The following is a 14,329-nucleotide window of genomic DNA, read 5'->3' as shown; positions in this document are numbered from 1 at the left end:
GGCGTATGCCACCACACCACCATGCCTGGCTCTGTGCCCAGAATTCAAGTACAGATCCTGAGCAGGTGGGCTAGGTCGGATGCCCACTCCTCACGCCTCAGCTCCGCCTTCCAGCCACCCTGTACACCTGCTCCTGCAGTTTCAACCTCTCATCCATCACCACACGCCCCCCGCCCCTCCACGCCACACCCTCACGCCCCGCCCCCTGCACTCCTCCTCTCGCCCCGCCCTCCACACGACCCCTCCCACCGCTCATCACAACGTGCCTGACTCAGCGCCACATTCTCGCGCCCCGCCCACCCCTCACGCCCCGCCCCTCCCACCTCTGGTCGCCCCAAGCCTTACTCAGCCCCGCCCCCTCGCGCCTCCGGCCCTCTTAATCTCTTAGGCTCCGTCCTACGTCACTTTACGCCACGCCCACCCACGCCACGCTCCTCACGCCTTATCCCGCCCCTCCACGACCGGCGCCCCGCCCACCTCTCCTCAGCACCGCACACTACTCGGCCCCGCCCCTCACGCCCCGCCCCTCACGCCCCGCCCCTCACGCCCCGCCCCCCGTCCCGCCCCCTCACGTGCCAGTGCCCACTTGGAGCCTTCACCCGGCAGCCCGGAGCGGCGGGAGACCTGCGTCCGGGATCGCCCTCGGCGTGAGGCGCTCCACAGCTCCGACTCTACACTGAACGTAGGGCGGGGCCTGCGAAGCCAGGCAGGCGGGGGGCGGGAGGCGGGCTGGGTGAGTTGGGAGTGGGGGTGCAACTCAGAATCCTCTGGGCTCCTGGCGCCGAGCCCTGAGGCCCGCCTGAGGAGACGACCTGGTCCTGCTCTGGCCTGGGCTTCCTCTCAGCGTTCCCATCACCCCTGGCTGCGGCTCGACCCTCAGCCCCTCCACCCCGACCCCTCTCCTCAACCCCAGGCCCTCCTGTGGGGCCTCGCCCTCCCCTTGACCTCACACTCTCTCCTCAAGCCCTCACCATCCCCCTCCCCTCAGGCCCTGCCCTCCCCTCGGACCCTCACCCACCAGGCTTGCTTGCGAGGCTCCTTAGACACCTGCCCAGGTCCCGCCTCCTGGCCTTCCCTTCCCTCTCTTCCCTTCCCTGGATGGGTTTCCAGGAATCAGTCCCGTCCCCTGCTCCCGCTTCCTTGTGTCAGCCTTGGCCTTACCTTGCACGAAGTAATCTGTACAAAAACTAAGGGGTATTGGTGGGATGGGGAGCAGGAGCACCCGCGGGTGGGGTGGGGATCCATGCTCAGTAAAGCAGCTCTCCAGAATGTAAAATCCCAGCGTTTGGCTTTTTCTCTTATGTATTATTTTAATCTATTGCTGAAAAATTATTTTAATTGTCTCACTTGAGAGCATTATTTATTTATTTATTTATTTATTTATTTATTTATTTATTTATTTATTTATTTATTTATTTATAGGGTGGGTTCGAGACAAGATTTTCTTTGTGTAGCCCTGGCTGTCCTGGAACTTGCTCTATAGACCAGGCTGGCCTCGAACTCAGAGATCCACCTGTCTCTGCCTCCCGAGTGCTGGGATTAAAGGCATGTCACCACCACTGCCTGGCTGGGAGCATTTCTTTTTAAACTTAGGTTTGGAATTAATTCCAAGACACTGAAAGGAAATAGAGCCATTGCAGGGCGCAAGCCATAACCATATCGAAGTGTCTCCCTGGGGACTGTGGTTTGGTACATAGTGTAACCTTTAGTTTGATTCTTGTGGTGGAAATGGGCATTGATCAGAGTTGACCTACGTTTTTAATTCTGTGGCTGACTTTATGTTTGCCTTCATTTTGGCTCAGTGTTCCTTTTTACCAAAACTTTGGGTAGGAAAAAAGCTTCAGATGAGGTATGAAATCATTAATTTGTACTCCAAAAGTAAAAATATGACATCTCTTTTCATTTTTTATTTTGAAATAGAGCCTTATGGTCTCATCAGCAGTGCACACTGTAAAAATATCCATTTATTTCCTGTCTTTTTGTTAAGCAAAAATTATTTTAGCCTTACTCCAAAATATTAAAATTCAGTGGTGGTTTCTTTTCTGACTTCTGATTCTTTTTCTGTTCATTCTTTTCTTTTTTCATTTTATAGTCCTTTGGAATTCTGTTGTTTTAGCTTCAACATTAATATATTTATTAATTTATTAATAATTAATAAGCCAGGCATGAGGTACATATGTGTAATCCTAGCACTTGGAAGAAGAAGCAGGAAGTTCAGAAGATCCAAACCACCTTGTCTATAAGCAAGGCCCTATTTCAAATAATAATAATAATTAACAGTTAATAATATTTTGCCTCCTAAAGAAAAAAATTAGATTACACACCTGGCTGTAAATTAATGATACGACATCAAATTCTTAATTGTTAGGAATCAGATGACCTGTTTCTTGGTTTTGTCCACTTCTTTTTATTGTTTCCTGTTTCTTCTCCCCCCACCCAGAAACCTTCTTGTAACTATTTTGTTACTGTATTTTATGTAGAATAAAACAAAATTTGAGAACATTGATTAGAATACATTTAAACTGGGTGTGGTTCACAAGTTTCTAAACAGGGCTTTAGCCTTAGTTTAAATCATATTCTAAATGAGATTTTCTTTCTTTCTTTGTTTCTTTTTCTTTTTTTTTTTTGGTTTTTTGAGACATGATTTCTTTGTGTAGCCTTGGCTATCCTAGAACTCGCTCTGTAGACCAGGCTTGCCTCAAACTCACAGAGATCCACCTGCCTCTGCCTCCTGAGTGCTGGGATCAAAAGTGTGTGCCACCACTGCCCAGCTGAGATGCTCTTTTTTAATGAGACAATAACATTGGATTAGGAGATAATTTGAGTATTATTTTGTAGCATTAATGACAAGTTTTGCTCACAGTAAATGAATACTAAAAAAGTTTTCTTATCAAATTTAAGACATTTTTTTTGTTCTCTCCAGTTCCTTGAATATAATTGAGGAATACAGGCAACATGTTCTACACTCATGTGCTTATGAGCAAACGAGGACCACTGGCCAAAATATGGCTTGCAGCTCACTGGGAGAAGAAACTCACAAAGGCCCATGTGTTTGAGTGTAATCTAGAGATAACCATTCAAAAAATTATTTCACCTAAGGTATGTTACTGATTAAAATTATAATTTGTATTAGCCATGGCTGCTGTATAAGAATTAAAATACATTTCCAAGATAGTTTTTCTTCTCAAATGATCACTTTTAATTCTCCCCTAAATTATTGTCTATACAAAGGCACTCCAATATGGCATTTAAGTGAAGCATGACTTTGCTGAATAAACAAAAATAAAAGTCAGTCATTTTATATGGTGAGGTGAAAAGTGGTTTACTTTAATAAGAATACAACATTTGCTTTTCAAAGAGAAATTACAGTTTCCTTAATTTTCAAAGAACAGAATTTACAAACCTAATGTTTATTATTCTAATGTTTTAAAAAATTATTCAAAGGTGAAAATTGCACTCCGAACTTCAGGACACCTTCTTTTGGGAGTTGTTCGAATCTATAATAGGAAGGCAAAATATCTTTTGGCAGATTGCAGTGAAGCATTTCTTAAGATGAAGATGACATTTCGCCCAGGTATACATACATTGTTAATTTGTGTCACTGTTGATTACTTTCATCATTTTTGTGTTGGGTGGTCTCAATTAGCAGCATGCTGTATATAATGAATGTAAACTTCATTTTGACTGAATCTTAAGTTTCCATAAAGATAATTATATTCTTTCCCTTGTTCTTTTCCTGTGTTTATAGGAAATAGTTATACTGTTCAAAACTTTTATATTTTATGTATTAATATAAAAAATATACTTAAAATCATCCCGATTGTATAAGAAACCATTACACTTTTTTTTTTTTTGAGATGGTTTCTCTGTGTAGCTTTGCACCTTTCCTGAAATTCACTCTGTAGCCCAGGCTGGCCTCGAACTCACAGAGATCCGTCCGCCTTTGCCTCCTGAGTGCTGGGATTAAAGGCATGCATCACCACCGGCAGGTTCCCAATACACTTACTTTTAATGGGTTATGTAGTTTGCCATACCTGTTTTTGCCTTTATGAGAGTAAAATTAGAAACTGACAAAATGTAAATATTGATAATGTAGTTGTTTTTAGAATTCTTGAAACTCTTAAATTACATGGTAATTATGAAGTATTATCAAAATCCCTAGACATTCTGCAGTGCTATTTATTTATATGTGTTATAAATATAATTTCTAAAAATTTTAATTTACATAATATCTGTTCTACTTTTAGATATGCATCATTTTCTACCTTTGTCATACTTGTTTAGATAAAGGTCTTTCCTCTATCCCTAGTCTTCAAAGCTCCCTAAAGGAATCATCTTTATCATATACATTTTCCTGATCTCTTACAGTACCTGTGTTAGTGCCTTTCATATACCATCCCTCCATCAACATTTGTGGACTCCAACTGACAGCTCTTTTTTTATCTTTCTCATTTTAAATAGTTTTAGAATCTTCAGGTAGATTTATATACTTACTGGCTATGTTTTATTTGCTCATTTATTTATGTATCCCACAAATATTTATTGACTCATGCTTTGTGATTAATATGTTAGGCTTTAGAATACAAGGACAAGAAAGATAAATAGTACCTTTTCAGTCTAATGAGGAACTCAGATAAATGAAAATGTTTTAAAAACTTAGTATAATAATTACAGATTGTGGTCATGCTGGGATTAAAGGCATGTGCTACTGCACCTGTTAATGGTCATGTTATAAAGGAAACTAAACCAAGATGTACAACTGAAAATAACAGAGGAGTTCATTTTACAGGTTAGTTAGGGAAAACCTTTGTGAGGGGATAAAAGTTAAACTTACACTTGAAAAATGAGATGTACTTTGTACATAAGTAGTGACTGAGGGAATGGCAATATAAGCAAATGGAACTATAAGTACAATATCTTGAGTTGAAAAAATGCTTGCCTTTTTCAGGGAACACAAGGCTAGTATGTCTGTGGAGTACAGTGATGGAGGAGAATGTCCATAGATGATGTATGATAAGAGTGTAGGGCTACAGAAGCTCCAGTCAGAAATTTAAACTTATTGTAGTGAGGAAGGTCTTTAAGCATGAGAATTATCTGATCTGTTTGCTTTTGGAAACTGTTATTCTGTCTACTTCAAAAAAAAGTAGACTGTTGAGGGACAGAAGTGGATATAGGGAAGCACATGAGAGATGATAAAGATTTAATTGGAAGTTTAATGTTTCATAAAGGATTACTGCTTATTATGTTTCTTTTTCATTATTTTCAGGACTGGTTGACCTCCCAAAAGAGAATTTTGAAGCGGCTTACAATACTATCACATTACCGGAAGAATTTCATGATTTTGACATCTATAATATGAAGTAAATTATTTTGCTTTCTTTTTTTCATATTCAGATTTAATGACAACAACTTCAATTAGATAACAACTAAACAAATACAGTTGACAAAGGCTTAAATTATAGTGTGAAATTTGAAAGGCCAAAAACAAAAATGTCTCATATTTACTGAATGTTAGTATTGACAGTATATTCATCTAGTAAATACTTATTAAATAAATGCCTTTCCTATGCTAAGCACAGTTCTAGACATTGAAGAGATAGCAATGAAGAAAATAGTTCCTGGCCTAATGAATCTTATATTTTAGTTGGTATAGATTGATAATAAATAAATATGCAATATGTAGATAAATAAATCTTAAAACAAACAATAGGATTGTCAGGAAAGGATTTTCTGATAAAGTAAGAACACAAGCCTGAAGGAGCTAAGGGAGCAAACCTATAGTAACACAGAAGAGTGTTCCAGTGGAAACACCCAGTGAAGTAAAAAGTCTCTGAGGAAATAAGGCAGATGAAAATAACGTGGAAAGGCTATAAGACAGAGTACACTGGGCTTGTTCAGGAACAGCAAGAAAGCAAGTGAGATGGAGTGGAATGAAAGAAGGGCTTGGTAATAAATAAATGAGGTCAAAGAAGGAGCAGAAGATGAGGAGACAGGGTTTGTAGGCTACAGTAGAGCTTTTATTTTGCTGGGCGTGGAAGCACAGGGAAATTTTGAATAGAGAATAGAGGAGTGACGAGATCTCACTTGATCTCAGCATGTTCCCTCTGGCTACTTCACTATAATGGGGGGGGGAAAGGAAAAGAAAACTTGTCCATATGAAGTAATATGTAATTAGTTTTCAAACTTCACTTCATTAAGATGGTAGCAGTTAAATCAATGGATATCTGTGAAAGGCAGAGTAGTAATGATATGTTGATGAATTGGATGTGGCCCTAAAGAAAAGAATGACTATTTGATTTGGAGCATGTCTTAGTTCGTATTTCTATTGCTGTGAGTAGACACCAGAATCACAGCAACTCTTTTTTTTTTTTTTTTTGGTTTTTCGAGACAGGGTTTCTCTGTGTAGCTTTGCGCCTCTCCTGGAACTCACTTGGTAGTCCAGGCTGGCCTCGAACTCACAGAGATCCGCCTGGCTCTGCCTCCCGAGTGCTGGGATTAAAGGCGTGCGCCACCACCGCCCGGCCACAGCAACTCTTATAAAGGAAAGCATTTAATTGGGACTGACTTACAGTTTCAGAGGTTTAGTCCATTATGGCCATGGCAGGAAGCATGGCTACATGGTTTGAGCCTCTGAGACATCAAAGCCCACCCCTAGCAATACACTTCCTCCAACAAGGTCACAACTCCTAATAGTACCATTTCCTATGGGCCTATGGGAGGTTTATCCAAACCACCATAGGGCATAAAATGGAGTTACCACTTACTGAAACCAGGATAACTAAAGGATGATAGGTTGAAGAAAGAGAAAGAAGGAAGTAAATTAGGTTTTGGACAACATATAATTTGGGTCTGAACTCATGTATATATTTCTCTAAGTTCACATGTAAAAACTTAATCCCCATGGTGATAGTATAAATGATGGGAGCCTTTGAAGTGGTAAGGTTTTGAAAGGAGAGGGCCCTTTTTAATGAGGTCAGTGGCATTATAAAAGAGCCTGAGGAAGCTTTCTTGTACTTCCACTATCTGAGGATACAGTATCAAAGTGTTTTCTCTGGAGAATAGGCCTGTACTAGACACTAAATCTGTGGTGCCTTGATCTTGGCCTTCCCAAACTCTAGAATAATATGTAATAAATTTCTTTTTATAAATTACCCAGTCCTTGTCATAACATTAACAAAGGAAGAGAAGACCAAAGTCAAGATGCCATAAATTCAGAGGCGTTGCTTTCTGGTCTTACTACATCTTCACGTGGTATAAGGATCAAGATGGTAGTGTGGGGCCGTACAAGCTCTGTTCATGAAAACAGAACCCTCAGACTTGGTTACTTCCTTAAGGTCTCATCTCCTAATAGCATCACACAGGGATGTAGATTTCAGTATTTGGACTTGGAGGGAACACAAACATTCAAGCCATAGCAAGAGTGACCCTCTATTCAAATGCGCAAGTAAGGTAGCAACTAAGAACCACCACTGGATTTAATAATCTGAAAATTATTTGTATAGACGTGTCTAAAAGTTCATGTGCATAAAAATACTATTGATAAAGAAAAAATCCTTTTATTATAAACTAATTTTAAGTTTTTTTCCCAACATTTTGTAAAACCATAGTGTGCTATACATACATTTCCTAAATATGTTTCTCTATAGTGATATTGATGCTTCAGAGCCCATTGCTCAGAACCAAAGCAGACCAGAGGAAATCACACTTAGAGAAGAATATAGCAATGATCTACTTTTCCAAGATGGGAGCTTTGGTGAGAATATTTGAGAAACCAAAATTATAAGACGTCATCAGTGATATTTGCATTTTGTATGAAAACAGTGGTAATAGAGATATCTATAGAATGAATGTTTTCATGTATAAATGTAGTCTCCAAAATTTTTTCTTCTCTTTTTTCTGTTCTAGATGCTAATACCCTCTATTAGGGGGTATTTCTTTATCATTGTACAACCATGTTTTTAAATTTCTATTATATATCAGGTGCTGTCATAGACAAGAACAGTACTAATATTTAAAGATGTAAGTTCTGGGGCATGGTGACATATGCCTATAATCCCAGCTAGGGCTTTATAGTATGACCCTGTCTCCCTTCTTTCCTCCCCCCCCCCCCAAAAAAAGAAAAGTTTCTGCCCTCAAAGGAGAGATATCTAGATTAACAGCTGGTATAGTTAATATACATATATATATATATATACACACACATATATATACATATATATATGGTTTTATATGTATGCTGCATAAAATTCCTTCAAATGTATTTTGTCCAGTGTATGATGAGTATCACTTATAAAATAACAGATTTAAGTCACCTTGAGAATGAAGAGAAAGAAATGCTACCACAGTAAATAATATACAGCTTGATTATGAAACATGCAATGATTTTTGAAATGTTAAAATATTTTTAAAAAGTGTATGGTTTTTTTAGGTTTTTTGGTTTTTTGCTTCTTGTTGTTTGTTTTGGTTTTTTTGAGAGAGGATTTCTCTGTGTAGCCCTGGCTGTCCTAGAACTCGCTTTGTAAACCAGGCTAGCCTCGAACTCAAATCCACCTGCCTCTGCCTCCATTGCTGGGATTAAAGGCATGTGCTACCACACCCAGCTACTGATTGATTTTTTTTTAAAAATATCTGAACTGTCTCCCAAATCTTCTTTTTACTTTCTTAGCTGCAACGTCATACTAACTTCCTGAAAATCTTCCTCCATTTTCTTCTCGTATTTTACACATTTCTGCAAGACTAATTGTCTTTAAGTACTTTTTTGTCTACCTTTTATTCCTCTCCCTAAGCACCTTGGGTTCCTGTGACTGCATCAAACCTCTGATATTCCTCTCCTCAGTGCCCTCTACCAATTCATCATTCTTTATCAATTTATCAGCCTCAACATAGGCATTTTCCTCTACTGAAGAGTATGTCTTACTATCTAACCAGTTCTACTTAGTTGTTCACAGTTCTGTTATCTTACATAATTCAGAAAAGTGGAGAAACATATCAGTCTGCAGTTCTAGGTTTGAATCTGGACTGTTTTCTATCAATTGGTTTGTGTACTCAGCAGATGACCTAACTGAGCCTCATGGCCCTGTCTGTAAAGTTGAGATCCTACTAGCAACATCACAGATTATTTTCTTTATTCTTGCCTTTTGTCCTCTCCACCAATATGTGATTTTCCACAAAAATCTTAAGAAATGTTTTATATTAATCTATCCTATTATTGATTATAATGTAAAATTGAAGGTTATGATTATTTCTTCTCTGTAATCTCAGGTTAGATAGATAGATTGATAGGTAAGTAGACAGACAGACAGAAAGACAGACACAAATGACAGTCTCACTACCTAACCCAGTCTTCTGTGGAACTCTAAATTGGCTTGCTGCAGCCTTCTGAGTGCTGGAATTATAAGTATGCAGAAAACATACAGTCTCACTACCTAACCCAGTCTTCTGTGGAACTCAAATTGGCTTGCTGCAGCCTTCTGAGTGCTAGAATTATAAGTATGCAGAAAAATAGCCAATTTACTCTCAGACTTTTGAAATGCCCAACACTCAGAATTTAGTGTCTGTTCTTGAGTATTATTCTTTGATTGAGGAAGGTTGATTTTCCTTTTTGGAAAAAGCTGCCCCTGAATAATATAAACACATTCTTGGTTCTTTCTCAAAAAATGATTAAGTCAGCCGGGCGGTGGTGGTGCACGCCTTTAATCCCAGCACTCAGGAGGCAGAGGCAGGAGGATCTCTGTGAGTTCGAGGCCAGCCTGGTCTACAAAGTGAGTTCCAGGAAAGGCGCAAAACTACAGAGAAACCCTGTCTCGAAAAACCAAAAAAAAAAATGATTAAGTCCATTTAGTAAATCTGTTTTTTAAGAGTTTAAATTTCATTTATTTTTATTTTATGAACATTAGTGTTTTACCTGCATGTATGTTTGTGTGAGGGGGTTGGGTCCTTTGGAACTGGAGTTATAGACAGTTGTGAGCTGCCATGTGGGTGCTGGGAATTGAACCCAGGTCCTTTGGAAGAGCAGTTAGTGCTCTTAACCTCAGAGCCATCTCTCCAGCCCCCATTAAGCAAATCTTTAATCCATTGTGATGTAGGTCTATATATGAATGTACAATATGGGTGATACTTCATGATTTTCTTTGCTGTATGAAAATTAACATGGATTATTGGGAGAGAAAACCATCCTCTGTCTACAGGGTTCAGAATCCTGGACATAGTGACTTTAAAATCTAAAGGTTGGAAAGAACATGCCAGAGCTGACTTTGGATCCCCTGTAGCTATTAGTATAACCTAATGACGAATTAGATCTGGCTCCAAGCCTTTCAGTGATAAGTTTTATTATTTGTTCAATGAGTATTATGCCTTCTATTACATACTACAATTAACTAAGTGCTCAGTTAATGTTAACTGACTGGCTATGCTCTTTTTAGTGTTCTATCTCCAACTCCTAGTACATTCTACAAATATTTACTGAATTATTATTATAAGCCCATTCTTTAATATTTTAACAAACATTTGGGGGGGATTTCTCTGTGTAGCTCTGGCTGTCCTGGAACTTGCTCTGTAGACCAAGCTGGCCTTGAACTCCCAGAGATCTGCCTGCCTCTGCTTCTGCCTCCTGAGTGCTGGGATTAAAGGTGTGTGCCACCACTGCCAGGCCTTTTGTTGTTGTTTCAGAGACAGCGTTTCTCTATGTAGAAGAATTTTCCAAATTCTTCTTAGGTATAAACTGTTCAAGCAGTTGTCTATATAAAATGACATGAAATAATACTTGGTCAAACAGAATGTGTCCTACATAATGTATAGGGAATCAGTCTACTCCCATGGCATTTTGACTTTCTAGGACATGACTAAACTATATTATAAGTACAAACTCTACTGAATGCTCTGGCATTTTTTCCTATTGTATTGGGAGAGTATTAAACTTGAAATCTATGTTGATTAACTGGGTGTCTTCAGTTGGATAATTCAATAATTTTAAAGCTTTTATTTTCCTCATAGAACAAGGATGAATTATACTAGATGATATATTAGTTTCCTCTAACTCTAAAAGTGTATGTTTCTATGATTAGTTTGTCACTAATGGTATACATTTATATAGGGGATGAACCTGAACTCCTCAGAAGACATAGCCTCTTTGATGACAACATATTAATGAACTCCAGTGGTCTTGTAGTTGAACATAGTTCTGGAAGCCTCATTGAGGAAAAATCATTGTTCTTTGACAATGGAGATGGATTTGGCGATGAAGGAGCTGCAGGAGAAATGATTGGTATGCTTTCTGGCCATAAAATATCAAATATTTATTTTAATCAAATCATTGTAATATATGTTTTGTTACATTAAATTGAATTTTCAGATATATATCTGTGCTTGTAGGCCAAATTATTTTTCACATACGTTTTCAAAGTCTATATATTTAGTCTAGGCCTAAGTTAATAGTCATCTGCTTAAAGATATTTCTATAGAAGCTATTAACTCCTGTCTGTTTTTATTTGTATCCTTCAACTTTGGAAAGAAGTGAGGTTACTATACTCTTCACAAAATGTACTAGATTATATGCTGGTAACATTGTCTTCTTTAATACAAATTGTGGAATAGATATTCTTCAGGGTCAGTGTAGCATTTTATATTAAAATTACAATATTAGTATAAAATATACATTTTGGAGAGACTGGAAAAACAAAAGTATGTATTTTAAAGATTATTAGAAATACATTTACAGATTTTTTTTTTCAGTTTGCATTAAAAGTCCAGTTATCACCCAGGCATGGCAGCTCATACCTGTAATCTTAGCATTTGGGAAGCTGAGGCAGAAGAATCATGAGTTTAAGGCCAGCCTGAACTATATAAGGAGTTCTAGGCCAGTTCACTACATAATGAAACCCTATCTCGAAAGAGAAAAGGGAATAGGGAGCAAAGAAAAGAGGGATGGGAAAGAAAGAAGTGTGGTTACGCTTTGTGTAAATCAGGGCTTCTTAAAACTTTTTCCATCCACAACCCTCTTTTGCCCAAGAAATTCTTATGTGGTCCTGGGTATACAGGTATATAAAATATGCATGTAAGGGATTGGAGAGATGGCTTAGCAGTTAAGAGCACTGATTGCTCTTCCAGAGGAGCTGGGTTACTAGCACTCACATTAAGGCTCACAACTATCTGTAACTCCAGACCCAGGGAATCCAAGGTCTTCTGTGGGCAATGCATATGTGTGGCACACAGATGTACATATAAGCAAACACCCAATACACATAAAATAAAAAAACACATTGTAAAATTTAAAAAAAAGTAATAGTAAGCCAAATAAATTTATTCTAAAAATAATTGTTTTGTATACTATATAATTTTACCATTTATTAAAATAAATATTTATGAAATTGAGATATATGCTTACTTACTTTTACATTAGAAAAACTAAATCTCTGCTAAAGCTTTGATAATCCAGGATATAGAGCATTTTCAGTGTTTTTCAAAGTTGATCAATATTTCGATTTTAGAATTTGTAATGCTGAGAACACTGATTTGAATAAATAGTCGTACAAGATGATAGAAGTATGTTTAGTTATAATCTAAAGATGTGCTAATTTGGGAGGAATAATGGTAGGAAAATATTAAATGTCTTTATTTCCTATAACTAAGTCATGTTTCTATTAGAACAGAAAATGTACATATAGTAAAAGCAATGCAATTCATAACATATATTAATCTTTAATCTGTGCCAAGATACTTCAGGCAGTGTGTTTGGCATTGTAAGGCACATGATAGCACGCACAGTGCAAAGTGCACATTGTGTGTTCAGAACCAAGGCTGCAGTGAAGTGGTGGAGTGAACTATGGGTGAACACTGCCAGAAATAATTTTGATTTTTAATTGGTTTTCCTTGTTGCTAAAATTTTCACAACACCCCAACCCCTCCTAATTGAGTTATGTGACCCCCATATGGAGTGAAAACAAATAATTTAAGAAGGAGGAATATAATGTCTTGTGTAAACTAATGCTAGTAAATGTTTAGTGAATAAAAAGTATTTATTTATGTTTTTAAAGACAATCTATTGCAAGATGAGAATACCCTTTTAGAAGACATATATTCGAACAAAGAAACGTCTCTGCCTCCTGAGCTTCCCAGTAGTATAATGGGTATGTTGAAGTCTTTTGCATATAAAATGTATACATTCTGATGTTTGGAACTTCTAAGTTTCAGCAGCACTGTAATGAAGAACATTGTCCTTCAAATTCTCTTAACCTGACACTAGACAGTGTAGAGTGTAGAACAGGAAGTTAGATTCTGAAAAAGTAGCTAACCAGGATTGGCTTTAGTAATTCATATTTATTCTTCTCAAGCAGTATGCTTTCAAATCCAAAAAAAATAATATGTTCTATCAGAAGAAAAATTATCACATTATGTGGCTTGACCATTGGTATACAGTTGAGAGAAGTTACAATTTTTCAAGTGAGCATATTTTTCTCTACTTCAAATTCTTACCAAACTACCTCAGATGAGTTGATGCCTTTAAGATTTTTTTTCCCTAAGTATTAAAAGTATAATTGGGCTGGAGAGATGGCTCAGAGGTTAAGAGCACTGACTGCTCTTACAGAGGTCCTGAGTTCAATTCCCAGCAACCACATGGTGGCTCACAGCCACCTAATGAGATCTGGCTCCCTCTTCTGGTCATACATGCTGTATACATAATAAATAAATAAATCTTTAAAAAAAAAAAATAAAAAAAATAAAAAAAATAAAAGTATAATTATCCTCTTTTTTGTTTTTTCACAATGTTTGATGTTACATTTGCTTTCTGGCACAATAATCAAAGTTAAAAATATAAAAATTATTGGGCAATCAAAACTTAGCTATTGTTCTTTATGAGTCAATTGATGGCTCAATAGAACATGGATGCTTTAGTTGTCATAGCAAATTTCTATCGGTCAGTTTTTTGTTTTGTTTTACTTCTGTGTGACTGTAACCTGAGATATCTCATATGTAAATGAGGGTGATGCCACTTGACTCACTCAAATGTTGTGGGTCCCAGACCATTTATTACTGAACTTCTTTGCCTCTGTAAAATTCATGACTCTAAGAATTTATGTATCATCCCAGCTAGTAGTATTTCCTCAATTATTTTTTACTTTATTTCTCATATTGTCTTCTAATGTGTAGCATAGTCATGTGCTTCTGTTTTTACTTTTATTAGTAGAACCAGGTAATTCAGATGACCAATACCTACCTGAAGACGAAAAAGTAGATGAAACAACATTGTTATCAAATGAAGAAGAAGGGTTTACTCTTGACCCAATTGATGGTTTAGGTAAGAGGTTTCGTGTTTTTATTTTTCCCTTTGGTA

The 14,329-nt window shown here is 37.7% G+C and overlaps 1 protein-coding gene across 8 annotated transcripts in view; it reads left to right on the top strand.

The window, feature by feature from the left end:
• The first annotated feature begins 566 nt into the window (after positions 1-566).
• Rad21l1 (RAD21 cohesin complex component like 1) overlaps positions 567-14,329 on the top strand; it is a 29,050-nt gene continuing 15,287 nt past the window's right edge. For 7 of the 8 annotated variants that reach the window (XR_008214958.1, XR_008214957.1, XR_008214960.1 and 4 more), the window contains exons 1-8: positions 567-682; positions 2,924-3,099; positions 3,445-3,574; positions 5,267-5,360; positions 7,647-7,753; positions 11,093-11,263; positions 13,032-13,124; positions 14,180-14,293. Coding sequence is in view for 4 of the 8 variants with exons in the window: in XM_052723490.1 (XP_052579450.1) it covers positions 2,956-3,099; positions 3,445-3,574; positions 5,267-5,360; positions 7,647-7,753; positions 11,093-11,263; positions 13,032-13,124; positions 14,180-14,293 (853 nt within the window). In the remaining 4 variants the exon portion in view is untranslated. Of the gene's footprint in view, positions 707-2,923; positions 3,100-3,444; positions 3,575-5,266; positions 5,361-7,646; positions 7,754-11,092; positions 11,264-13,031; positions 13,125-14,179; positions 14,294-14,329 lie in introns of all 8 variants that reach the window. The other variant, XM_052723489.1, reaches the window with a different exon arrangement.

The sequence above is a fragment of the Peromyscus californicus genome, unplaced genomic scaffold (genome assembly GCF_007827085.1).
Source record: "Peromyscus californicus insignis strain IS unplaced genomic scaffold, ASM782708v3 Scaffold_7__1_contigs__length_154581171, whole genome shotgun sequence".
NCBI classification, from domain to species: Eukaryota; Metazoa; Chordata; class Mammalia; order Rodentia; family Cricetidae; genus Peromyscus; species Peromyscus californicus.
This window is presented reverse-complemented; position numbering and strand designations above follow the sequence as displayed.